Consider the following 25,766-nt stretch of genomic DNA (forward strand, 5'->3'; position numbering starts at 1 on the left):
ATAAAAGCCGCCAAAAATTATCTTGAGAAAATGATTATTCCGAAAATCCATTTTTCATACTTAGTCAATATTTTTACATAATGGTGAATGATGCATATGGTTTACTTTGAAACTTTAGATGGATGTGAATGATGAACAATGCATATGTTTTAGTTTGAATTGAAAGGATTGATTGAATTAATGAATTTGAATATGTTGTAATGTGAATGGTGAATGAATTTAGAGTCTACATGTTTCCAAGCAGGTTTTCACCAAACCAAACCAAACCAAACCGAGCTAACCGGTTAACCGAAATGATCGGTTAACCGGTTCATTGGTTCGGCTCACGGTTTGAATTTTCTCCAAACCGGAGTTTATGGTTCGGCGCACGGTTTGACCTCAAAACCGAACCAAACCAAACCGAGCCCACCCCTAATATTAATACACAATTCGAAAATGTAGACAGCAGCAAAATACGAAAATTGTATAAATGTGTAAGTATAAATTAAAGTACAGAATACTGACTTTTATTGAAGATAGAGGCTTGCATATTCGCAATGTCCTAAAGACAGAATTTCACCTCTTCTCAGTGCTTGAAGTTCAACATGCGTCTATCTCCCATGATTCAACTATCTATAACCCGAGGGTCCAGCACTGGATCCTTGAATTCTGGTGAACATTGGTGTGCATCTCTCTCCAATAAAGTATGTAATTTTTTTTTTTGGTTACAATAAAGTATGTAATTTTAAAGAAGTATGAAATAGTTCGAAAAAAGATGAACGTATTATGGCAATAGACTTGTGGTTTTATAACAGAATTGCACCCCTTCAAAATAGCAGTTAGTATCAGTTACACCTATTCAAATTCAAACGAAAAGATAAGACTTTTGGTTTGAATTTAACTTCTGCTAAAGGAAATCCCAAAAATAATATAAAATAATTTATTTTATTTTCTGGCTGGGTGTATTTCTTTTATTTTTCAAAGACATCAAGTATAGCCTTTACTACCAAGCCCATCAACCCACCAATCTTATTTAATTAGTATTAAGGTTTCATGCTTATAAAGCACGTGGAACCTTTTGTTTCCGATGTTTGCTTTTAGACTTCCAACAAACAGTTCCCTCATTGCCAGAGCAGTGCCATCATCACACATCCGGGGCATTGGTGTTGAACAGCTTTCGCTTTCCCTTCCTGTGCCACAACCAATAAAGATGTAAACTTCTAACAAAATAAGGTCCCGCAAGGCACATTTGGATTGCTCTTATGGTGATGCCAAGATCACATCCCTTCAAATAATTGCAGCTTGACAGGACCAAAAAACATGATAAAGCTTGAGAAAGACCCGACGTACATATTATCTTTCAACTTTTGTATACATAACAAGAAAAGCATATACAATTATATCATTAGATTTTGAGGAGATAATATTAAGAAATAGAGCTCTCCCATTCCTGCAAGATGAACAATTATTGTGCTTCTCGTGGTCCCAATATGACTAATGACTCCCCTGCTTTCTATTTGCATGTCGAATAAAGCTAGGAAAACACAAAAGTAGAAACAAAAGTTCTTCTTTTGTGGTCATAAAAAAGAAAGAGAAGAAAGGGAATCTGACTTTTTCCTCTTTACACTTGAAGAAAAATGTATATTTGTTTACAACAAACATATAGTTTACACTTGTAAAAAAAAATTAAAATTTGAAACTTAAAGTTAAATACTATCTATTTTCTAAACAAATAAAATAATAATAATAATAATAATAACTGTAGAAAAATATAAGCTGGCCCTTAAGCTTGTTAGGATTATAAAATGAACGAACACAATACTATGTTAGGTAAGATAATCACTAAACCTAAAAAAACTTAAGCGTATTAGTATCATAAAATGAATCAACACGAGGTATATGATGCTAATGACAGGAGTTTCTCACATAATAAGGTTCCTCAGGGCAGTGGATTGCTTTCATTTTGATGCAATGATCACTACCTTTCATGTTTCAATTGATTGCAGCTTGACACAACTAAGGTTAAAGAAACATGATAAAGCTTGAGAAAAGACCGGATAAAAAGTAAAATAGGCATGACCTTTAAAACTTCCGTATACTTGCCACAAGAAAAAGCATAAATTCAAGTGGGAGTATAACGACAGACAAGAAAATCAATTGTGGACGACAGCATATGAGAGGAAAATAGACAAATTGCAAGAAGAATAATGGGACCAACCTGCAACATCCACAGAAAAAAGCTCCACCAGTCCTGCCCTGCATGATCATCAACAATATGCTTGTCGTGGTCTCAACGCAAGTGGTAGCAGGGGATCGGAAAAATGGAACAATTATTGAGGCAAATGGCCCATCATGCTTATTTGCACTTTTCAATTATAAAGAAAAATTTGTATCTATCTATTTTTATAATAATAATAATTTTTTAATACAAGCTATAGTCTAAATTATAAGGGAGATGGTTTCTCATACACACAAAATAAGATGTCATGGGGTTCGAATATGAGATCTTTTATCTGCAAATAAGTCCATTTTCCACTTAGCTAGACCATATTGACATCTATTCTTATTATTTAAGAGAACCCTAATTGTCAACTAGAGAAGATAAAACGTCCTTTATGTCCCTTTTAAAGCAAAATAACTCAAAATATTATATTTAAAATGAAAGGATAATATGGTTACTAACTTTTAATTTCTTTTACTAAAGTTTTTCGCTCTCTTTCTTTTCTCTGAGCAACTTCCCTTACTTATGCATGTGCGGAGGTTTCTAGTTTGTATGAAAATAATGTATAATACGCACTTTTTTCAAAAATTAATTTGGAGTTTTCCCTTAAAATTATATTTTTCTTATATACTCCATCACTTTATTTTTTTTATGAGTAAAATTCAACGATTAGGATCTAACTGAGCAACTTACCTAATTAAATTTAAAATATTATTTATTATAGATTTAGATTCCAAAAGTACCCCTAATCAACGCTTTAGAAGTGGTAAAGGCTCAATTGATTTTCTTTCAACTTTCCTTATGTTGTCGATTTTTTATTTTTTATTTGAGAAAAAGGAAATTATTATTTTTTGCTGAAGAGAGAAGGGATTCTTTTTTGTTGATGACATAAGAAAAAGGATTTTATTCAACAAGACAAGAACATTACATTTGAGATGAAAATATTCGTAGAAATACTTCGAATCTAATTAGCCTATTGTGAATATAATTTACCTATGTCCCATATAAAAAGGGATAGGTAAATTATTTTCATTTGAGATGAAAATATTCGTAGAAATACTACGGAAATTTGTATAGATAAGAAGTATCAGGAGCATTTTTGTTCACCACTTTTAACTCAAGGTGTGTGCTCATCATTTCTCAATACTTGACATGTATTCATAAACATAACCATGATTACATAAATCAAAGTAAAAAGTCAACCATAGTTATGTCTATGAACACGTGTTAAGTACTAAGAAAAGTGGTAAGCATACACCTTGGGTTAAAGTGGTGAGCAAAAATATTTTCAAAAGTACCACCCCGTGTATATTTCCCTATAAATGCATTAATATATATGGATTGAGATTGTAGATGTGATAATGAAAGAGTTATTTACACTAACATTCCCTGAGATTTTTTATGTTTTCACAAAACTCCCTCAGGTGTCAAAAATTACATGAACACCCCTTGAGGTTTCGGTTTATTTTCACAAAACCTCATTTCGTTGATTGTTCTTCCAAATTCGGATTAAATTACATTACTGATATAACTTAAGGACATAGAAAATACTTACATGTGATGGTCACATCGAAGAATTTCTATTACATGTGATGGAAATAAAATCTTTAGGCCAAAGGAAAATCGTGAAATGGATGGTTATCACTAGAACAATCTGCATAACTAATAACGAAGCAGCACCACTTTAATCTATGAATTATCAGATTCTGAAAGAGCATCCATGTTCACAATCCCAAGCCTAAGACAATTCGGGGGAGCTAAAACAAACCAAATTATTAAATAAAGGACAACTCCCCGGAGCACACGAGGATCGGAGGTCTCGAACTTAAAATTACAACTCTGATACCATTAGACAAGAAACGAATAAAAAAGCTTAATTTCTGTCAACCAATACAATATGCATTATGTATATGAAGCCAAATGACATGAGTTTCTTACAAAATAAGGTCCCTCAAGGCAATGTTGGATTGCTTTTACTGTGATGCCAAATCACTGCAGCTTGACGCTACTAAAGAAAATGATAAGCCCTGCTACATTTATCAACAGCTGTAAAAAGAGAGGATTAGTAAAACTTTTGTTTGCTTAAATTTCACAATATAAATTTAATTATTTAAGAAAAGGAGTGGGGTTGGAAAACTCCTCTCTGTTCTTGCATATTGCAGAGGGATTGATGTATATATGCATACAATAACAATAGGATAACATGCTGCAGACATGAACTATATACAGAGGATTAACTTTATCATGGCGTTAACTTACTTGCTTAATTTCTGACCTTGAGATTTGCTCCAAAATATGTCTTTCTCATGACATTTGACTTTCTCCAAGTACAACAGATGAGGAAACTGATCCTCCACCTTTGGAAGTTCTGTTTTCATATTACTCAAGTACTTGAGACGCAAGATTTCCACCCTCCACTTACACTCAGTGACATTCTCCTCCCCTGCATGGTCCAAGCTACAGAGTTCCCCGCCTCTTATGTAGAGATTCTTTATATTTGTCAGTTGCCTCGGATTCAGCCATGGTGGTACTTCTTTTACAGGGATGCCTTGCAGATCCAATTTTTCTAAATCCGGTGGGAATGAGAAATCCAGGGACTGGTGGGCAATTTGTTCTTTCAACTTTGGAGAAACAACTGCCCATGATATTTTGAGGCGGCGAAGAGATGAAATTTCCTTCAGAGTTTCAAACTCCTTGTCATGCATTACAGCCTCAGTCCCTATGTATATACTTAGCCGCCTTAGTTTCTTCAACTTGGCAAGATCACCGAGTCTTGAGGGAGTATTTTTCAAATTGGCTATGAGAAAACCTTTAAGTACTTGGAGGGAAGAGAGTTTGCCAATCCCTTTTGGCATGCCTTCTAGCAAGTAACACTCTGATATATCCAAATGAGTGAGCTTCCTCAACGATGAGATATCTGAAGGCAATGTCTCTAAATTGTGGCATGCTCTCAGATCCAGAATTTCAAGGCTGATGATGTTAAAGATACAAGAAGGAATCCTTGTTATTCCTGATATTCCTCGGAGACTAAGATACTTGAAGCTCAAGTAGTGCTGAGCCCCAATACCTTTCAAAAATAATCCTTCATCATCCACTTCAATGTGATGCGTGGGTGAGCTCTGCCACCGTCCCAGCTGAAGAACAACAACTTTCTTCAACTTGCTAAGCCATTCACGTTTGAAGCTAAGATAGTTGCTGTTCACATTGAATACTGTAAACAGATCTTCCTCACCCGGAGAAGTCGGGTTCTGATAAAAAACTAAGCACGCGCGCCTGCAAATTGACGTTTTACAAGATGGCATCCACAGCCAGTCTGAATCAAAGTTGAAGAGTTGGGCGTCCCTGGCCAAGCCTACCAGCATACAACGAATCTAAGGGTGCACCGTGCAACTAGTGGATAAATTAACATTTCCATGTGGTTGAATCAAGCGCTGTTTCATGAGTTTGCCAAAGATTTCTTCTCCTACCTCTTCGGCTGTCTTATCTTGGGTGGCCGTGATGAAGCCCTCCCCAATCCACCAGTAAATTAGAGGCCTTTTCTTTATCACCGACTCCTCAGGGAAGATTGAGAAAGAGAGGAAGCAGAGCCTCAACTCGGTGCCCTCAAGTTGTTCGTAACTGCTCCTCAGATTAGCATGGCACGACTTTCATAAATTCCTTTCTCCACGCCCATTTGTGACAACTCTTTTGATAGCTTCTTAGCTGCTGTTAGACCCGACTCCGGCTGAGACCGATGCGTAAACTCTAAACTGCGCTCAGGGTAACTCGGCATTAAGTTCACTACAGGGATTGAGGCTTTTATTTGGTTGACATTGTCAATCATGCGAGCCAGGAAGCTGGTGATTGCCTCCAGGCCGATGAAAGCATTGCTCTCATCATCTCCCAAGAAAAACTTGTCAACTCGACGTTCTAAGTCAGTGAATTGGTTGAACAGATTGTGCTCCCAAAGCGTAACTCTAGGTAGCAATTTTAAGTCTTCCATTTGTTGAAGACCATCTTCAATCTTTTTGAAGCAACTCAGAACCACTTCCTGATCATCACCTGGATTTATGTTGGCAATGACCTTGGCTTTGGCTTTTCCCAGACGATCCAATAACTTGGGCAGGAACTTCTCTGCATTTCTTGAGGTTGAGGCTGAGGCTGAGGAACTTCTCTGCATTTCTTGAGGTTGAGGCTGAGGCTGAGGAACTTCTCATTTCAGATGCAATTACACTGAAAAGGAGGTAGCCTGTTGCAGATAGATTGAGGGTAGCTGTGGAACTCAAGAGATTGATGCAATCAAACCTATCATGTCTGCCTCTTTATTATTCAAGTTATATCTGTTTACCTCAACAACAACACTCATTCTCTATTTGTTAGATCTAGAACTAACTTACCATTCATTTTTCTTTTTAAAAAAAAATAAAAAAAGATAATAGAATTAACATGAATGTGAAAACCGGTTAAAGCATTTAACAATCACCGTAAGATCATATTTTTTAAAGAAATACAATAATGACAAAAGAAATACAATCTGAGCTCAAAAAAGTAACACTAAAATAAAAAAAGAAAAAGAGAAAGTAAAAAAAAGCTCATTAGGGCACTTCCATCAGTCAAAACCTTGCCATGGCAGGGGGGTAAGGCTGACACTATTCACATGAATAGTGTCCGCCCTTGCAAAAAGTAAGTTGCATTTTCAGCAGTTGCCCGGGCAAAAGGCAAGTACTATTCAATTTTTTGTTTTTTTTTCACAAATTTGTTTACCTAAACAATTAATTTGGACAATATTTTCGGATACAATTTTTGGGTTCGTACTTGTCAATACTTGAGTAAAAAGTGAATAATAGTAGAAGTAGAAGAAAATGTATGAGGATTTGGTGTTGAAAGTGAAGAGTTTTGGTAGGTATTTATAGAAAAAAATTACATAATTTTTGGGTTTTTTTTTTTTTTTAAATTCGATTTTTTTTCATTTTTTTTATTGCACAAAAATTGGCTGCCGTTGGATTGGAGGAAAAATTCTGATCGGAGAGCCCAGAACGCGACACTTGGCAGAGAGCTGTTGGCGGCACTGTAGCATAGTAGTCCTAGAAGCATAGAACAATGGCAAAAGAAAATATATATTACTCCACACTTAATCTTTTAAGCAATTATCTGATGTTGGCCAATTTTGCGTTAATTTCAACATATGGTTTTGACAAAAGAAAAATATATATTTGATGCTGAGCATGAATAACGTGGGTGAGAGAATCAGTTCAATTTTATAGCTAAATGTTAAAAAGTAATTAAAAGTAATTAATGCATATTTGTACTAGAATAATATAGAAATGTTTTGAAAAATCAAGAAAGATTGAGAGAAAGTAGAAGTTAGAAATATCTATGAACTATGACTAGAGAAATCTAAAATCATGTGAAAAATTGTGGCTAAAAACAACTTTGGAAAAGTCAAACCAAATTTTCCAAAGCATGCTGCTGACATAGCACTCCTATATATGCACTCAAGTAAGAAAAAGAGAGAGAAAAAGGCCAATAAGTCTAGTAAACAATTTCTAGTTGTTGAAGGCCAATAAGCCTAGTCTTGTATAAAGCCTTGTACCCATCTATTCTGGAATAAATAAAAGGGGTTCTTAAATCTAAGTCCAAAATGATTAGCTGTCATTGGGTCTAGTCCTCGTGTTTTTGGTTTTAGATGTAGGTCCTTTGACATTTATTACTTTTGTGTCGATTTTACCATTTAAGGTAAATAAGGAAAACACATTGAAAATCTAAATTTAATGCATTATTTCCTTGAAATTGAATTCCAAAATTTGAAATTTGAATTTTTTTTTTCCTTGATAATATTCCTAATATATAGATAAAATACAATTTAATCAATAAAAAGTAAAGACTCACATTTTATACCAATCGATCAGACAAGCATCCACATTAAATTATGTACCTGACATACAGGTAAATAATGTTAATACATACAGGTATATATGTACCTGCCTTACAGGTAAGTGTTTTTTCCTTGAGTTTTCTTAAGCAGTTTTTTCTGGAGGTTCATATTTATATACATACGTACATGTCTTTCATGTAATAGTGTTTTTTCTTTTTTTCCATAGAAATTTTGTATCGAATTTTATCTCAGTTGAGTTTAAAGATCCATACCAAGATATTATATGAGTTCAATTAGCTGGGCTAGAGGGTATAACTACCTAGACTAGAGGTAATTTATGGATTTAATTACCTGGACCATAGGTAATTTATGAGTTTAATTACCTGCATACTGCATACAAGGTGTATGCATAGGTACCTTACCTATTATTAAGGTATGAAGTTTTTATGAACTCTTATTACAAATTTTGATGTCGGTATACCTTGGGAAAATTTCAGAATTCAATAAATAGATTTGCAATTAAATTCAAATCAAATATGATAATTAATATTCTACAAATCAATAACTTACCAATTTTAGGAATTCATAATTTACCTTATTTATGTTTTAGGTGCATAACTGGAATAAAAAATAAAAAAATAAAAAAAAGTAAATATCAATAAATTGAAATAGGCATGTAATCTTATGTGGCACAAAAGTCAAAGAACTTGGATCAACAACAATTTCTGAGTGGATTGCACCCAAAATCTCTCCTCATAATTGGACTTATGCCAAATTTTCTATAAATAAAATCACTTTGTTGCTCACCTTTTCACCCTAAAAACCCAACACTAAAAATATGCAAATGATCGAACTAGAGACATAACCTTTTGTTCCAATAACAGATCCAGGTCCTCTGATCAAAGCGCTGAACAAAGGCCAAGGTGTGGTTACGTGCTCTTCATATTACTCCCCCAGTTTCTGATTAAAATTGCAGTAGATACATAAATATAGTGTGGAAGAATGGCTGGGGATGTTGCTCATCAATTTCTCCAGAATAAGGTCCTGGCATCTCTTAGCGAGACAGAGTCTGAATTATCAGGTGTTGTTCTGATTTCTGATTTGTTAGCAATCAAAGATATTGTAATAGCTATAGATACTCGAAGACTTACGGGAGATTACTACTGTCGCTTTATCTCTGTGCTACTGGACCTCACCGACGCATTGACCAAGTGCCGGGTCTTCTCACATAAGTGGAAGAAGCATAGTCATCACAAGACTCATTTAGTAGTCTTCAACCATTTGGGTTTGAGGAAGATTTGTTTCGTGCTGAAGATGAAGAAGCGGCTGGCTGCAATAAAACGCATCTTCGAGGCTGAGTTTAGGGAATCATCAAGTCGTCCTGATCCTGAAGAGAATTTAAAGAGCAAACTACCTGTATTGGAGGCTGAAGTTGCGGGATTTGATGAGCAATTACGGAAGATTAGGGACTTTCTTTTAAAATCATCAAGTCGTCCTGATCCTGAAGAGAATTTAAAGAGCAAACTACCTGTATTGGAGGCTGAAGTTGCTGGATTTTCGGCAGTTGGGATAGTGGGCATGGCAGGCGCGGGTAAGACCACTCTGGTGAGCGAGGTTTTGAGTTCGTGGATGGTGCTAGGTAAATTTTCTCCTATAATTTGGTTATGTTTGTCGAATATAATCAAAGAAAATAAACAAGTAGAAGAAGAAATTGAGGTCAGCATTGTGAAATGTATGCTTAGTAATTTGGACCATGATGCCGTTGCCGACGGAGATGGCATCCTCCAGGAGGAGGAGGAGAAGACAATAAGTAGTAATAATTCTGGTCATCTCCTTGCGCTCTTGGAAAGGCTCAACCAACATTTATCAGGTAAAAGTTATTTGATTGTGTTGGACGATGTGTGCCACATGAACGGTTTCTACTCGGATTTAGGACAACAAATTCAGGTTCAGGAAGGTGATAAGAAAGTTGAGGATCGCTTATCTCACGGATTGCCTAAGGGTAGTGGTGGTGCGGTCATCGTCACTAGTAGGATATCGGAAGTGGTTGAAGCTATGGTGGTACCCGCGGAGGGGTCAGATCAGCATTATAACAGCTTGATTATTCCTCTTGAGACTGGGGACAGAGAAAGGTGCTGGGATATATTTAAAAACACTGTTTTTGGTTATCTTCCTGATTTAGAATATCAACAACATTTGAATACGGTTGAGAGTGAAATTATGGATCTATGTTATGGTCTACCATTTGTCGCTAGGACACTCGCAGAAATCATGTCCCAAAACCCCCAAAATTTAAGGTATTATTCTCAACTTAATTATACATACAGTAGTACTTTAATTACTTACTCCCTTATTTTGGTATCGTCTTTCGAATTATTTACGTACCAATATGAATGTCCCATGCAGGAGGACTTCTCCGCCCTACCGCAAATCTGAGGACTTACCTGATTCCTTCCATATAAAAAAAATCCTCAGTGTTTGTGTTTATTGATATGTACGATAGACAAGAAGGAGAAGAACTCATTGGGAAATTTTGCGACCTCCTTACTGTTGTGAATTAATGACTAACTCACAGCCCTTTTAAGATCTTGTTGTTGATGGACTTTAGACAAAGAACTCAATGATGGATGAGTCTTACACACACACACAGAAATTAACCAAGCACAAATGACACAAGTGTTTATAGAGGTTCAGCAAATTGCCTACATCCTCTTTGGTGATCACCTTGAGAAATTTCACTAATGAAGATATGTTACAACACTACCCTCACAATCTGTTTCTCTCACACCCTTGCTCAACACCTTGATACACTTAGAGAACTCTCTTGCTCTCACCCTTGGCTTTTCTGAAACTCTCACAGAAAAAACTTATTGTTTCCAGCTTTTGCCACTACATATGTTCAACATGCTTTCTCCCTTGTGTTATCTTACTTCATTCCATTACCTACACAAGCCAATGGACAAGAGATAGGATATCTGATTGTCCTCCACGTTCTTTCCTTTTAGTCACCACTTAGACTAAGGGTCAGATCAGGTAGGTAATACAATCTCACTCAGCCACCTCCATTAAACCAGAAAATGGAGAGGAGATTATTCAAAACAAGATAACCAATTAGCCATGAGTGCTCTCCCAACTATCCAGCAAGTAGTCAACCTTCATTTACCTCAGAAGTGACCCATTAAGCACCTGCAAACTTGTGGAAAGCGATAGCCATTGAAAAGACAGTTGAAAATACGTAAGCAAAACATCACAGCACGACTGGAGCGACCGGTCGTCAGGAATGGGCGACCGGTCGCCAGAAGTTTTTCCTACAGACGTCGAATCTGCTTCTCAGCGACCGGTCGCAAATGTCTGGCGACCGGTCGCTCGTGCTTCATGCGACCGGTCGCAAAGAACTGGCGACCGGTCGCTCCTTGGTTTAGCTCCAGACCTCGAATCTGCCAGAAAACGACCGGTCGCAACTTCCCAGCGACCGGTCGCTTTTAGGCAGTTTCAAATACTCCCTTTGAGCGCCAAAACCTTTGTATCCTTTAGGTGAGCCATTTTTTCCAACACTTACTACAAAGCAGGTATTTTTCTCATTGAACAACACATGCACTTCGATCATATATTATGTGAAATGAAATTTTAACGTAGTTTATGTATAATTAAAGCTCTAATTAACATGCATGGATTTGATTAAAGTTTGTTGTAAATATAATATTGTATTGTTTTCCTTTATTTTCTAGGTTTTTGGTGTACTACTGAAAGATGATAGTTATTTGGGAGAAGCAGATACATATAATAATCCTGAGACGGTGCTAAAGGTTGTTTATGGTACTCTAGAAAAGCTTAAGCAAAGTAATTGTGGTTTTGCTTCTGAAATTCAAAAGAAGATGAGAATTATAGTGAGTAACATGTTAAATTAATACGTATTGCTAAAGCGTAGTCTACACTTTTCTAAATAACATTTTTAATATCTTTTTTTTAATTTGAAATTATATATATATTTCTTTTATCTCAGGTTGTTGGCGGGGATAATGTTGTTAACTGGATTTTGGGAGTTATCTGTGATCTTAAATTGCCAGAGTCACCCTCCATTGCTCCGGTACCAGTATATACTTGTGAATATTATCGAATCGGTACTTCATTTGGATGGGTAGGGCGTTTAGCATTTATATTTAATTCTTTTTAATTGGCAACTATTTAATATTGAAACGTCTTTTTAATAACAATATTAAACAATGATAATATATACATGCAAAAAATAATTGACCAACATATCTAATACAAGATAGGTAAATAGATAGATACATACTTCAGTTAAAAAAATAGGTACAATAATTTACCTACATATTAGATAGATAATTCGAAGAATTTATAAACTGTATTAGGTACATTATCATATTATTTCATAATAGGAATATTATTACATTATCGTATTAGATAGTCAATTCGAAGAATTTATAAATTTGTATTAGGTACATTATTCTATTATTTCATAATAGGTACAATTTTTATAGATAGATAATTATTAGATGACAAATATAAATAATTTGTGTAAGACACATTGGAATATTTGTGTGTGGTGTGCATTACTTAGCCAAAAATATATATGAGTATATGCTTTTAAATTTCCATTTTAATTGCAACATGTACATGTATGATTCTGCTGTTACTTACTAGGTTGGCAGGCAATTGATGCATCTCTCTATTTTAATTTATGCATGTTGCCTGCTTGACTACCTCCAGAACGTCAGTTCGAATATATCAGAGCTGCGATCTTCACTTGTTGACGTAGCACGGGCAAAATCGTTGAGAACTGACAGGTATTCAATCGAGTTGTCGTATAGCTAACTCTTTAATTATCTATATGTATTATTATTTTTAAATATAAGCAATAGTCTAAATTACAAAAATAATAATAATAATAATAATAAAGGTTTCTCACACACACATTACTAATTTGGTGCCATGAGAGTTTGAACCTAAGACCATTGGTATGCAAATCAATGTCCTTTTTTCATTAGGGCTAGACCTCATAGAAAATTATATATATGTACTTAATTATATATGTTCATATTATTTCTTTTTAGTTTACATTGAAGTTAACTTTTAATAGTAAGATAACAAGATTTAATATATGTTGCATTAATTTATTGGATTTGAGCTTATTTGTTCTTGCGGGGGTAGGTACTAGATAGGCCTCATCATTTGGCCCGTGGGCTCATGGGCCTACGGGGGCCCGCCTGGCCCATAAAGAAAAACTCGGCCCGGCCCGCCCACAAAAGCCCGGCCTGTTAGGTCCGCATACATATATAATTATGTATAAATAAGGGTTTAGGATTAAAATTACATCACTTGAATGACAAATCCCCCTCTTTCATTTTTTTGTGTGTTACTTGTTTGAAAAATTGTGTTTCTATTGAATTCTACTCATTCCTAGTTTATAATTGGATGATTAGCACATTAATTTGTGTCATTTATTAATACAATAATTATATATATATAATAAGCCTAGTACTACTAGGTAGTGGTAATCTTATTTATTCTTTTGTTGGATTTTCAGCTGGCATTGTCTCATTAGGATGAAACCAGGTTTTTCTTTAACGAACCGATTTCGGCATTATTTGCATGAGGTGGGAACAGCGGTAAGAATTACTCCTCTCTTCTTCTTCTTATTTTGTTTTTGTTTTTGTTTTTTTTTTGTGTTCTTTCATAATCTCCATTCTCCATTCTCAATGGACCTATCACTTCACTTTTATGATAACCTTGAGTACTGAATATTTGGATGATCTCCAATCTCCATTCTTGCAATTAGTGTCTTCATTCGTTCTTATCTCTCCTTCCTTCTTACCACTTCTTATCTTAAGATAATATTAATTCCTCAATTCTTATACATTTCTTAGGACAATCCAACATTCTCCGGACGATTTTGGTACTACTTCATGTTGACTGGTAAAGAATTTCATCCTTGTTTAAACTTTAATTAATGGGTTTTTTTTAACACTTTTCGACACACACTATAGAACGTTGGATTTTAGCATTTTGCATGGCTCAAATTGCATCTCACTTACATTTAGTTTTATAAACATGACTCAAAGTTTCATTCCAAGTTTCCATAATTTTCTAACAATTTCTATTGTTTTTATTCATATTTTCGTCGGAATTTCTACATTTGGGGATTACTAATATTTCGAAATGGCCGATATTTAAGTCGACGAATATATTTCAAGGTATTTATTGGCAGAGCTTCCTGCTTTCATCCAAGCTAAATTATTCATCATGTTGTTATAAATAACCCTGTATGCATATGAAATTACTAATTATTGGTATCCAATCCTGGTAATTTGATATTAAATAGACTTATTTTCACAAACAGTCTTTGAGGTTCACCAAGTTATTATCTTTGGTCTTTTATATAGGGGTGGGCATAAAAACCGATGAACCGATCAAACCGAACGAACCGAACCAAACTGAACCGAAAAAGGGTATTTTTTGACTGAACCGAAAAAGTCAAACTTGGACCTGAACCGAACCGAAGGTCCACGGTTCGGCTCTCGGGTCTAATTTTTTCAGAACCGGAGGACCTGAACCGAACCGGTACATAATTAAATAAATAAATAAATCTATATATATTACACATGGCGTCGTGTGATTGGTCAAAAATATATTCATGTGAGACTGCTTGCAGCAGATCCCTCACCTTTTTTTTTCCAGTAACCCTCCTCACTTCTCTTTCACTCAGTCTTCTCTTCTCTCTTCTGTTTTAATTTTTCGTTTTGTTTTTGACCTAAGACTAAGAGGCTGCGGCGCGCCTCTCTCTCTCTCGACCCACCTCAGATCTCCGATCCTCTCACTCTCAGTCGATCAGCCACCGCGCCGCCTCCATCACTGCACGTAGGTCAGCTTCTCTCTCTCTCTCTCTCTCTCTCTCTCTCTCTCTCTCTTATCTGTTCTATTTTTTTTGTGAAACTTTGGGGTTAAAGTGATGGTGATGATCTCCTGTTTGGGGTGGTCTCAGAGAGAGAGGCAAGATTGATGTCTTTCCAAACCTCTTCCATGGTTCTTGACTGTACTGTATATGTGAATGACTCAAAAAACTCCCGTATGCCTCATGGAAGTGCAAAGAGCCAAACCTGAGAAATAGACATTCTAAATCTAAACCAGTAGTTAGCATTTTTCTCTCACTAAAACAAAGTACAATATAATATTGCATTGAAAACTGCTTTCTTTCTTCTCTATCTTCCCTGCAGAGATAAGGTTTGGTCTGTTGTACTTTCTTGGTGGTTCTTATTTGATTTCCATTACTTGGTATTTCACTTGTAAGTGTTCCTAAAATTCTGCAGAGTTTTGTTCTTGGTCAACAGCTGGGTGTAAAAAAATTCATTACCAGTGCTTCAAATTTTGAAAATCAGCTTGTTAATATTGGATATAGTTCTAAACTATTAATTTGTCTAGTGCTATGTTTATGGTGAATAAATTAATAATTGGCTTTGGGCTTTCGGTGGTTTGGTCAAAAGGCTTGTACTTTGGGATTGAATTCAATATTGGGTAACTGAAACCTTTTTCATAAGACTGCTTTGTGTGAGTATTGATTCTGAATAATTTTGGGTAGAAGTACTGCCTTTTTGACAACCTTCTTTTGATATTTCTTTGATCTCTGTTTATATTTTGTTCATAACCTAACCCTATTTTTGTTTTCATTCACAGTTGTTTAGCATCTCTGCTGCTGATTTGTTTATGGTGAAACTTTGTGTTAATTCTTTTAAGTGTTATGTAGGTTGCTTTGTTAAGGCTTTTGGAAGAATGGATGCAGCTGATTTTTTGCAAGGATATTATCTTTAGACTTTATGTGTATTTTTGTGATGGGTTGTAATATTTCATAAGTTTCATTTAAATTGCTTGTTTTATTTGTAAGTTATTTTTTGTAATGGTTGTAAGACGTTATATTTTCTTTCCTTACTTAGTTGATGATTGTGTAAATGTGGGATTCATTTAGTTGTTTAGAAACTTAGATTGGAATGATGGATTTTTATAGGTTTAATTTGCATAATTTTAGGATTTGAAAGAGAAGTAAAAATGTGATTTGGGCTTGTTAATAAGAATTTATTAGGTTTTGTCAATTTGACAACAAAAAAAGGGTTTTGGCTGAAAGAGAATTCGATTTGGGCTTTTTTTGGCTGAAATTTAATTTAAATTGGGCTTTTGAAAATGTAAAATTGGGCTCAAGCCCAAACCGATCACAAGGCTGAACCGACCCGAGAATCGAATTCATTTCCGGTTCGGCCCATTTTCGGGTTTTCATTTAGACCCGATCCGATCCGAGAACTGAAGCTTTCATCGGTTCGGCCCACGGGTCGCTCAAATTTTGAACCGACCCGAACCGTGCCCAGGCCTACTTTTATATATGTTTCTTTGTGACATGATTAGTCCTTAAGGTTACCCCACGTACATCAAATTGATTCATATCATGAGAAGTCGTCAAGTATTCCGTTAAATTGATGATGTGGAACCCAAATGTCCAATAAAAACGTGCGAATTAAATAAATATATATATATATATGTTTTAAAATTTTAAAATTGAAAGGATTAGGAAAAAAGATGAAAAAGCAAGAAAAAATATAAAAATGAGGGGTATTTGGGTGCAGGGCCTAGGCGGTGGGTCTAGGGTGGGGTGTGGCTAAGTTGGGGAAGATGGTGGCCAGGTTGGTTGCTTTTGGTTCTGTGGGGGTTGGGTTTTGCGGAGTATGTCGAGGGTTGGGGGGATAAATCGGGGTGGGGGAGAAAGCGAGGGAGAGAGGGAAAAAGAGAGAGAGAATTTGCAATGTGGAGATTTTGATTGTACATATTTGTTACCATTACAGTGAATTAATTATTGATACGAAAGATTGCATATATGAGCTTAGCCAAGTTGGCTATAGTGGATGTGCTCCCCACTATACACTCGAGTTTGAGTCTCCCTCCCCGTACTTTAGATTATATTAAAGTAGAATATCATTTTTATATATAAAAAAAAATTACTCGATACAAAAGATTTGATGAAAAATCTTAGAGAGAGAGAGAGGAGTGGGTGGCAGGGGAAGGGGGAGGAGGGAGGCAGATTGCAGAATGGGAGGCTGGGGAGGGGGAGTCAGCAGATGTTTTTATTTTTTATTTTTACAAGTTTTAAATTTAAGTCTTCTATGTTTTATTGAATTTTTATTTTTTAAACATTTTCAAAACAATTTTTTTATTCAGATCCACATGGCATGCTATTATTAGACACCTAGGCGCCACATACATATCATATCATCAATTTAACAGAATTTTTTACGGAATCTCACAATAGGGACCAATTTTATATAAATGGGATAATTTCGTGAAGTATCAAATGTGATAATTTCGTAAACCTCATAAAACATTTGTGAAAATAAGCCAATTACATATTCTTCTTTTAGTACTTTATACTTTTGTTTTCCCTAACAGAGACGACCTAACCTCAGTTGCAATAGTAAAGGTGTTGAATCATCTTTGTCAGTGGGAAATGCTTCAAAGAGAGAGAGACATAGAGTAGAAAGAGAGGGAGAGGGAGTGAGAGCATAAAGAGGAAAGAGGGAGAGATAAACAGAGGAATCAGAGAGAGAGAGAGAGAGAGAGAGAGAGTGGGTGTCAGGGGAAGGGGGAGGTGGGAGGCGGAATGCAGAATGGGATGCACGGGGAGGGGGAGTCAGCAGTTTTTTTTTTCTTCAAGTTTTAAATTTAAGTTTTCTATGTTTTATTGAATTTTTATTTTTTTAAACATTTTCAAAATAATTTTTTTATTCAGATCCACATGGCATGCTATTTTTGGACACATAGGTTCCACATACATGCCATATCATCAATTTAACAGAATTTTTTACGGAATCTCACAGTAGGGACCAATTTTATATAGATGGGATAATTTCGTGAAGTATCAAATGTGATAATTTCGTAAACCTCATAAAACATTTGTGAAAATAAGCCAATTACATATTCTTCTTTTAGTACTTTATACTTTTGTTTTCCCTAACAGCCTAACCTCAGTTGCAATAGTAAAGGTGTTGAATCATCTTGGACAGTGGGAAATGCTTCACATTCCTGAAAGGTACGTAATGATCGTGGAATTTACACTCAACTTCTTTTATTGCTCCCTCATAGATGATATCATTTTTCTGTTGTGCGCTTTTATTTCCGTAAAATATTTGATGAAAACCTTGCTTGCACTCTCTCTCTCTCATCTCACTATTTGTTGTATGATTAAATGGAAAGAACAAAAAAAGGAAAATGGCACTTTCATTTTGGCACATCTTTCTGTATTTTTTTTTCTCTCTCTTTAACCCTAGTTTGATAACTAATTTTTCATAAAAACTTGATTCTGCAAGTGTCAAATGCACCAAAAGGGCAATCCTCTCTGTACATCAGGAATTTCTGTTGTTATCAAAATTTGAACTTAAGACCTCCACTACTAGTATGCAAGTTAAACTTTTTTTTGTTTCCTTTGTACAAGTGACATTGATGTTTTTCATATTTATAGTAGAAAAAAAGAAGAAGAGATAATGGTCATCAATTTTGATTTTAGGTTTTGTTTACTTTTTTTGAGTACAAGTTATTAGGGAGGGGATTTATAAGTATTCATTGGGTGCCTGAGAGTTTTGAACCTATATCCTTCACTGGCTATGTTTTGATTACTTTATATATATATATATACATATATATACAGTCCCCTTCTATTGAGGGATCCCTCAAATAAATTATTTGAGGGACGCCCTTTAGGGTACCCTACAATTTTTTTCTCAATAATCCAAACCATCTATTTTTTAGGTCTTCATTCATAGATCATCCTTACAAAAAATTAGACAAATCGGAAACCATTTCGATATCCAATTATGTCCTACAAAATCAATGAACAACGGTGCATTAAGAAAGTACTCAAATTTCAATAACACAATTGAGTGGTCAAATCATATCGGATTCAAGTAATTAGTAAATGGAAAATACTAGGAATACCAACTTGGGAGACCAACTTGGGATACCAACTCTCTAATAGAGCGTGGGACCCATTGTATTGGTGGGCTCCACCTCTATTAGAGAGTTGGTATCCCAAGTTGGTCTCCCAAGTTGGTATCCCTAGCATGACCCTTAGTAAATATGGTCAAAATAACAACACCCTTCATTTGTACGATCATATTGATGATTATCTCTCTAAAAGAGGATCCACCACTATATATGGGATCCATCCATATTAGAGAGGTGGTGAGTAATAATGTTGTCCAAATAGCAACACCCATACATATATACCCATTAATTACTAAAACATTTTCATGTTAAAATTGAGTTAATTACAGACACCCAAGAACCCATCTTTCATAGACGATGGGCTCCTCGAAGTTTTCAGTCGCAAGCACGGGGTCACCGACCAGGCTCCCCTTAAAGATCAGGTCATACATCATCTTGAATTGATATTAGTTCAGATTGCAGCATCCATTTCAAAGAGAGGATTCATAAACTTATATGTAATTTTTTTTTAACTTACCGCTATTTTTAATTAAGGTACGAGGAATTCGCTTCGAGTCTATAGAGGATGCAAAAAGGCCAGTGAGCATAAGTATTGATGAAGGATCAGGATTCTTTGATATCCCAACTAATGACTGGGTTGAGATTGAAATCTCTTACCACGGTCAAGTCAACATTCTTGCTGGTCCTGGTCCAGATTGCACAGTAAAAAGTATCCATCTCTCCTCACAATCCAGTGCTTCCCAAGCAAACGCTAAGGATTAGTCTGAAAGACGTAAGAAATTTAATGCAACAGCAGCAAGTCTAGGCTTCAGTTTGCTTGATTGATTGATGCTCGCTGCTTAACTCATCAATTTGAGATTATTCAGTTTTTAGCAAACACTTTGAAAATCCCCTGTGATGGTAAATATTACACTGAAGCAAGCACTCCCAATCATACAACTAGCTCCTATATATCTTTCTTTATATTTTAGTTTCTCCAACTCTCCTTTAAGTTGTGGATATGTGAAGAAACAGAAGTATTTACATTATTAAGATGCAATTGTGCCCGAACATTATTAAGATGAACACAGCATGAGCAGGACTTTGTCATATCCTGCCAAGCAGAGCACAACATGATTTATTTTACACCCCTATTCATGCTTATTTCACATTGAGGTACTGTGGAAGGAAAAATTGTAAAGCTTTTTCAGATATCTTCGTAAAATTTAGAGCACTTGAACAAATGAAAATGACAATAAACACAGGTGACAAACAACGATGAGCAAAGGCAATAGCCATTATGAACTGATGGACAAAGTATAAAAACATGACAGTATGGAAGGCCCAAGTTGAAAACTAGTTATTTAAGAAAGAAAGAAAACAAGAGGGCCTTTGTTATCTAGCAAGTGTTTGTTGTGGAGCTGGAAGGCTATACAAGGATTTCAGCTGCCTGCTAATGAGCTTACTGTTATGCATAGCCAGTTGAAGTTCCAAATCATCAGACCACCATTGCTCTAAACCGTGAGCCTCCGAAAACTTCTGGTTTCCCTTTGACATCACAAACAGCTTTGCTGCTACTTGACCATTTGTTGGACGCACATTCTCCTTGTCAGCATTGTTTACTTCTGCTCCGTCATGCTCAGTATAAGAACAGCAGATGTAGTCACTGTTATTTACATACAAATGAGGAACCCATTTTCCCAAACCCATACCAGGATTCTTCAAACCCGAAAAATTTGGCATCCAATTCTTCAGTCCAAAACCAGAAGTCCTATCTCCCTCTTCACTGCTGATCTGAGCTCCATTTCTCAAAGGGAGCATTGACTTCAATCTCTTCCAAGCAAATCCTGCTTTCTCTCCAATATTTCTGAAGCTCATTGCTAGCGAAACAGAAGGCGGATTGAACAAATGAGTTTCCACATACATCCCTTCTTTCGCTAATGCTTTTCCCACTTGGAGAGCAAATCCAGCCCCCAATGAGTGTCCCGCAATGCATACATTACTGCTTCCATACCTTTCAGCAACTGATTTCAGAGCCTCCATAGCTGCTTTGAACCTAACAGAACCCTTTAAGCTCTCCCAAGCAAGAAAACGAAGGTCGTCTTCGATATCCCTTCGCATAGTTGGGCCTTTGAGCAATGTTCCTCTAAGTGCTAAAACCGCCTTTGGTGCACCACTTGGTCTGATAAGTACAAAGTCAGCAAGTGCTGCAGACCGATCCCATTCCAAAATTGCCCCAAATATGGATCCATCTCTTTCATCGATTAAGGTTTGCGATAGTTTATACTTAAAAGGTATCCACCACTTAGGAGCTAGAGCATTTGTTTCATCTCTATTCTCTTGTCTATCGAGTTCAAGCAAATATATTGCTTGTATGAAGCATGCAATCACAGTTCGTTTATAATTCCCGTCCTTCCTGCATGAAAAGAAAGAATTTACCAATATTAGTGGGATATGTTTTTTCATCCCCTATGCTACATGAAAGTTGTGCCACTGTCATATGTGGGAGACAAACAAGCATAAGAAGTTTAACCCAGAACCAGTTCTGCCTAAATTTGAAACAAAGCAACCAAGCAAACACAATAAGATACAAATTAGACTTATATGACCCCAAAAAAAAATTCGAGACTTAACTATAATTGGAATTTGAGCTTACTAAAATGGAACTAACTTTCCATAAGTAATCCATATCATCATAGAATAATAACCTTCCATATCAAAGACTAGAAGAATGGAATGAGATCACCCCCCAAAATTCAAAAATCTAGGAGCCCATAACTTAAGGAAAGTCCCACAAAAATGCAGCGAAATTTGATACCAGGTTTCTCGGCTGATCCTAGTTGAAATGATCTGAGATCTAAGATGCATTTCCCTAATTTATTAACTCTTTAATAAAAGCTCAAAACATAGACTGACAAAAACTAGACCCAAAAAAAAAAACTCTGTTATCTTCTCTGTTTCAAAGGTAGTTTCCTTTTATATTTTACACCAACCAACCAATAAAACTCAAAAAAAAATCCAAGCATGGCATTCCAAATTTTCAAATTTGTAATGAAACCCATTCTGATAATGTTTTTTAAGCAACAATTCAACACATTACACAGAATTTCTTAAAGACAGAGAAACCTCCTCTGCCAAAAATGTGAAACTCTCTTAAGAGCAGAGCTTTGTAACATATTGGCCATTCACCGTAATCCAAGAATGAAGACAATGAAATCTTACAAAAATCATAAAGGAAATGAAATGGGTACTGACCAACTAGAGTTTATAAGGTCCCTCCAATTCGGAGCAGCCAAATTTCGAGGTCCAGATACATGAAAAGCGTACGGATGAGGGGCCTCCTCTGCTGCCACAATCTCCTTGGCTATCTCCTCTGCACCACCTTCGGCCATTAATAATACACCGACACCACCAGCACCGCCACCGCCTCTTTCTTCAGCTTCTTCCTCCCTTTGTTTTGGGGTTCTTTCCATGAGAGAGGGAGAGAGAGAGGGTTGAGTGGGGTTATGGAAAAGGAAAGGTTTTGGGTTTTCAACTTGTGAAGTCTTCTGCTTGGTATCTGATTCGCTGAAAACCTTGGGATATATCTCCTTGCCCTTTTTATTTAATTTAATTTAATGCTTCGAAACGCCTGGTTTTTGCAGGGCTCCAACGGTCATATTACTGGCCGTGTCGACGGGCTCAGTCCGAAATGACCATAACGCCCCTGCTCCAATTATTTTTTGCTAACATTTGTTTTCAATTTCAAAGAAAATGTTCAAATTATTGCTGATGACATTTCTCAAATGGAGAACAAAACAAACATGCATCATGGCCCTTATTTTAATTTTAAAAACTTTATATAATTTAGATATAAGTAGAACACAAAATTAATTATTGGCGTGATTCTAAAAAAGCATTTCTTAGAGGGCAATGAATCGTGAGGTTATTTTGGTAATTTAGTGGGATTTAGCATCAGATTGCAAGTTGGATTATGTTATGTTGGTGGGGACCGTGGGATTAACGAAAGTCAGAGTTTATACAGTAGGATATCCTTAGGATCCTTCCTCAACGGTGATCCTTTGTTAGATTATGGGGGCCATGCACTGTTTGTGGGGGCCACGGAGATATTAATGGTTTGCGTAATCTGGAAGTTCAAACTTCAAATATTTAGGATTTAACAACAAACATTGACCTGAGTATTCAAATAATTAGTAGAATCCAAATTTATGTGATTCAATTAAATTTATAGAAATTGATTTAATTTAATCTCCTTTTCAATAAGTTAGGGGTGGGGAAAAAAAATTGAAAAAGCGATTCAAACCGGCTACTTAATTCGGTAGTCACAATTTACAATTAAAATTAGCTTGATTTTTTACACTAAAAGAAGTATAATCTTAGACCAAACTAATGAAATTGCAATTCACAGTCCCGCTAATTGGTTTAGTCTCTTTGCTTAAACTAAGAGCATCTTCAGCCGAGTTGCTATACTCCGCTCCTTACTCATTTCGACGACAAGAAGGGAAAATCGCAACTCCAGCAAGTTTGCTACTTGGCTCTCCATTGGAAAAACACACTTTTGGAAAATAGAGAACATTGTAGGAGGAAACACTTTTTAAGTAGTTTGCTGTAATAACTTTTTTGCTATTTTAGCTCAAATTTAGCTAAATTTTAGAGACAATCCTAGAAATACTCTCAAGGTAGTCACTATTTGTTATTATATATCATCCCACACCAATAACATCCCTTTAATACAACAAACTAAAATTCATTACTCATTCTAATTCAAGGATGCAATCTTTCTCAACTTTTCTAGCATTAAGTTCTCCAAACTATTTTGTCATTTGCATCATATAAATCCCTTTGATAGCCAATTTATTTTCCAATATGCAAAAGCATGTTTTTTATCCCCTAGGAGAAAAAGAAAAAGCTAAAAACAGAGGTATGTTTAAGTGCAATATATGTGGAGGAGCTTTTTCCCGCATTTCTTTTAGCCCACATAAGTTGAGGTCGGCGTAATGCAACAGAAATTCGAAGGCCAACTGAATTATAGCCTCAAAGAAAGGCCATGGAAAAGGAACCTTCTAAACTCACAAATTTCATAAAAATATGGCCCTGAATGTTACTGCTGCTTCTCTCTACCCGAACCCTTCTCCATTTCCTTCTTCTTCTTCTTCTTCTATTCCTCCTCGTCCTCCATTTCTAAACCCAAAACGCAAACCCCAGTTCAGGTCCAATACTACTTTTAGAACTTCTGCTCAGTCAGACAGAATTGAGAGCTGGGTTAAAGACGAAGACCCTCCTGCTTCTCTCTCCGGTCAGTATACTATGAATGTTCTTTTACCCTTTTGTTATAATCAGTAGACCTGATTGAGTGTCCAATTTAATCAGTTTAGTTAGCTTAAAGTGATAATATTAACTACCTCTGAGGCCCTTTAAACAATCTAATCTAAGCTTTTTCACTGTCTGCTATATAACGATGCGATTCGACATTAGCAAGCAATTAGAGGAAAAGCAAGGACTTTAGAGTGACACTAAGACTCTTTGCAGTGCTTTATTATGTCACGGTCTTAACCATCTTTCGTAGTTCTGGCTTCCATGACCTTTTGTTCTGTTCCCTTTTGAAAAGCAGTAGATTTTATTTTGGATTTGGTTACTTGAAATTCAGTGATGCAAGAAGCTCAGCTTAAATGTAAGAGTATATTGGCTTCACTTTAAACACTTCTCATATGCATTTTTCTTTACAGGATCTTCGTCATCTGCTCGCACACAGCTGAATCTTCTGGAGCAACTTACCTCTACAACAAGCTCATCAGTTGATGGTGGTATGTGATTTCTGTCCACATTTTGAAACAGACATATCGTATGTTGCTCACTGAAAATGAAGAAAGAGAATGCTAAGAATTACATGTTTGATTGCCAGGGTATGAGAGTGATGGTAGCTCCCGGAAACTTACAATTCGTGACCAGCTAGCGCAGTTGGTTGGGGACAGAGACGGTGATTTCAGCATTCCACTTGGTAAAAATTTTAAAAAGGTGATTGCCAAGGAATTAACCATCTCGCAGAAGAGAAATATCAAAAGACAGGCTTACTTAAACGAAGTATCTAAGAGGAATGATTCAGTTTTCTTTGCCACCATTGGAGCATTTGTACTTGTTCCACCTCTTGTAATATTAGGAATTGCTATATTAACAGGTTATGTACAGCTTTTCCCTTGACATTATACTACTGAAATAGAATACAGAAATTAAGTTATATGAATTTGGAGATGCAGTGCTTCAAGTACTTCATTTTTTTCTTTTTGTTTAATTTTCATAAATTTTGTGAAGATCAAGTATTTTCTGCATCAGTCTGCCAATTGCATGCTTTTTACTTGATGTTAAGGTGTCTTGACCCCTTGATATAATTGGAAATATCCGTAATGCATCCTATTTTTTATACAAGCTATATTGGGGGAGGGGAAATCGAACCTAGAATCTCAGGTGTAGGGGTAAATGTTCTTAACCACTTGAGCTACAAGCCCCTTGTAGTAATGCATCCCTTATAAGAGCTCAGAATGTTATCTCCTATAGTCATTGCATCTACAGATTGTACTTCAGCAACTGCCCATGAAAACGAAACCCCTTTTGACATTCAAACAGGCTTGAGGCAGACTTTATACTTGGGTTGGGTGTGAAAGCTAATTAGAGATTTCTTAATTAAGAGTTAAGTTTCTTAAGGAATAGGTCAACAATTGTCTTGCAGTTCAATAAATG

The 25,766-nt window shown here is 35.9% G+C and overlaps 3 protein-coding genes and 1 pseudogene across 8 annotated transcripts; 2 read left to right on the plus strand and 2 right to left on the minus strand.

The window, feature by feature from the left end:
- Window positions 1–3,863: 3,863 nt before the first annotated feature.
- LOC110765949 (uncharacterized) lies at window positions 3,864–6,541 on the minus strand (annotated as a pseudogene). Its single transcript, XR_015834778.1, has 2 exons — window positions 4,476–6,541; window positions 3,864–4,246 (listed from the first exon to the last, which is right to left on the minus strand). The product of XR_015834778.1 is annotated as an uncharacterized LOC110765949 (transcript).
- Window positions 6,542–8,841: 2,300 nt separating this feature from the next.
- LOC110765950 (diacylglycerol kinase 5-like) lies at window positions 8,842–16,036 on the plus strand. Of its 5 annotated transcripts, XM_088249910.1 has the most exons (9): window positions 10,548–11,623; window positions 11,783–11,941; window positions 12,058–12,192; window positions 12,786–12,862; window positions 13,603–13,684; window positions 13,943–13,991; window positions 14,251–14,269; window positions 14,832–14,937; window positions 15,817–16,036. In XM_088249910.1, exons 2-8 carry the CDS (start codon window positions 11,930–11,932, stop codon window positions 14,935–14,937), a joined length of 480 nt encoding a protein of 159 aa, XP_088106036.1. In that variant the 5' UTR covers window positions 10,548–11,623; window positions 11,783–11,929; the 3' UTR covers window positions 15,817–16,036. The 5 variants fall into 5 exon arrangements, with proteins under 5 accessions (XP_088106035.1, XP_021824891.2, XP_088106036.1 ...); XM_088249912.1 differs by lacking the exon at window positions 14,251–14,269; XM_088249911.1 differs by lacking the exons at window positions 14,832–14,937; window positions 15,817–16,036 and adding an exon at window positions 14,459–14,823.
- Window positions 16,037–20,310: 4,274 nt separating this feature from the next.
- LOC110765910 (GDSL esterase/lipase At4g10955) lies at window positions 20,311–22,630 on the minus strand. Its single transcript, XM_021969151.2, has 2 exons — window positions 22,287–22,630; window positions 20,311–21,447 (listed from the first exon to the last, which is right to left on the minus strand). Exons 1-2 carry the CDS (start codon window positions 22,502–22,504, stop codon window positions 20,427–20,429), a joined length of 1,239 nt encoding a protein of 412 aa, XP_021824843.1. The 5' UTR covers window positions 22,505–22,630; the 3' UTR covers window positions 20,311–20,426.
- A 1,388-nt stretch (window positions 22,631–24,018) lies between these two features.
- On the plus strand, window positions 24,019–25,311 carry LOC110765944 (myosin-G heavy chain-like protein). The gene is made up of 3 exons (XM_021969191.2): window positions 24,019–24,327; window positions 24,758–24,835; window positions 24,934–25,311. The coding sequence occupies exons 1-3, from the start codon at window positions 24,120–24,122 to the stop codon at window positions 25,227–25,229; spliced, it is 582 nt and encodes a 193-aa protein (XP_021824883.1). The 5' UTR covers window positions 24,019–24,119; the 3' UTR covers window positions 25,230–25,311.
- The last annotated feature ends 455 nt before the right edge of the window (window positions 25,312–25,766 follow it).

The sequence above is a fragment of the Prunus avium genome, chromosome 3 (assembly GCF_965620075.1).
Source record: "Prunus avium chromosome 3, drPruAviu1.hap1.1, whole genome shotgun sequence".
NCBI classification, from domain to species: domain Eukaryota; kingdom Viridiplantae; phylum Streptophyta; class Magnoliopsida; order Rosales; family Rosaceae; genus Prunus; species Prunus avium.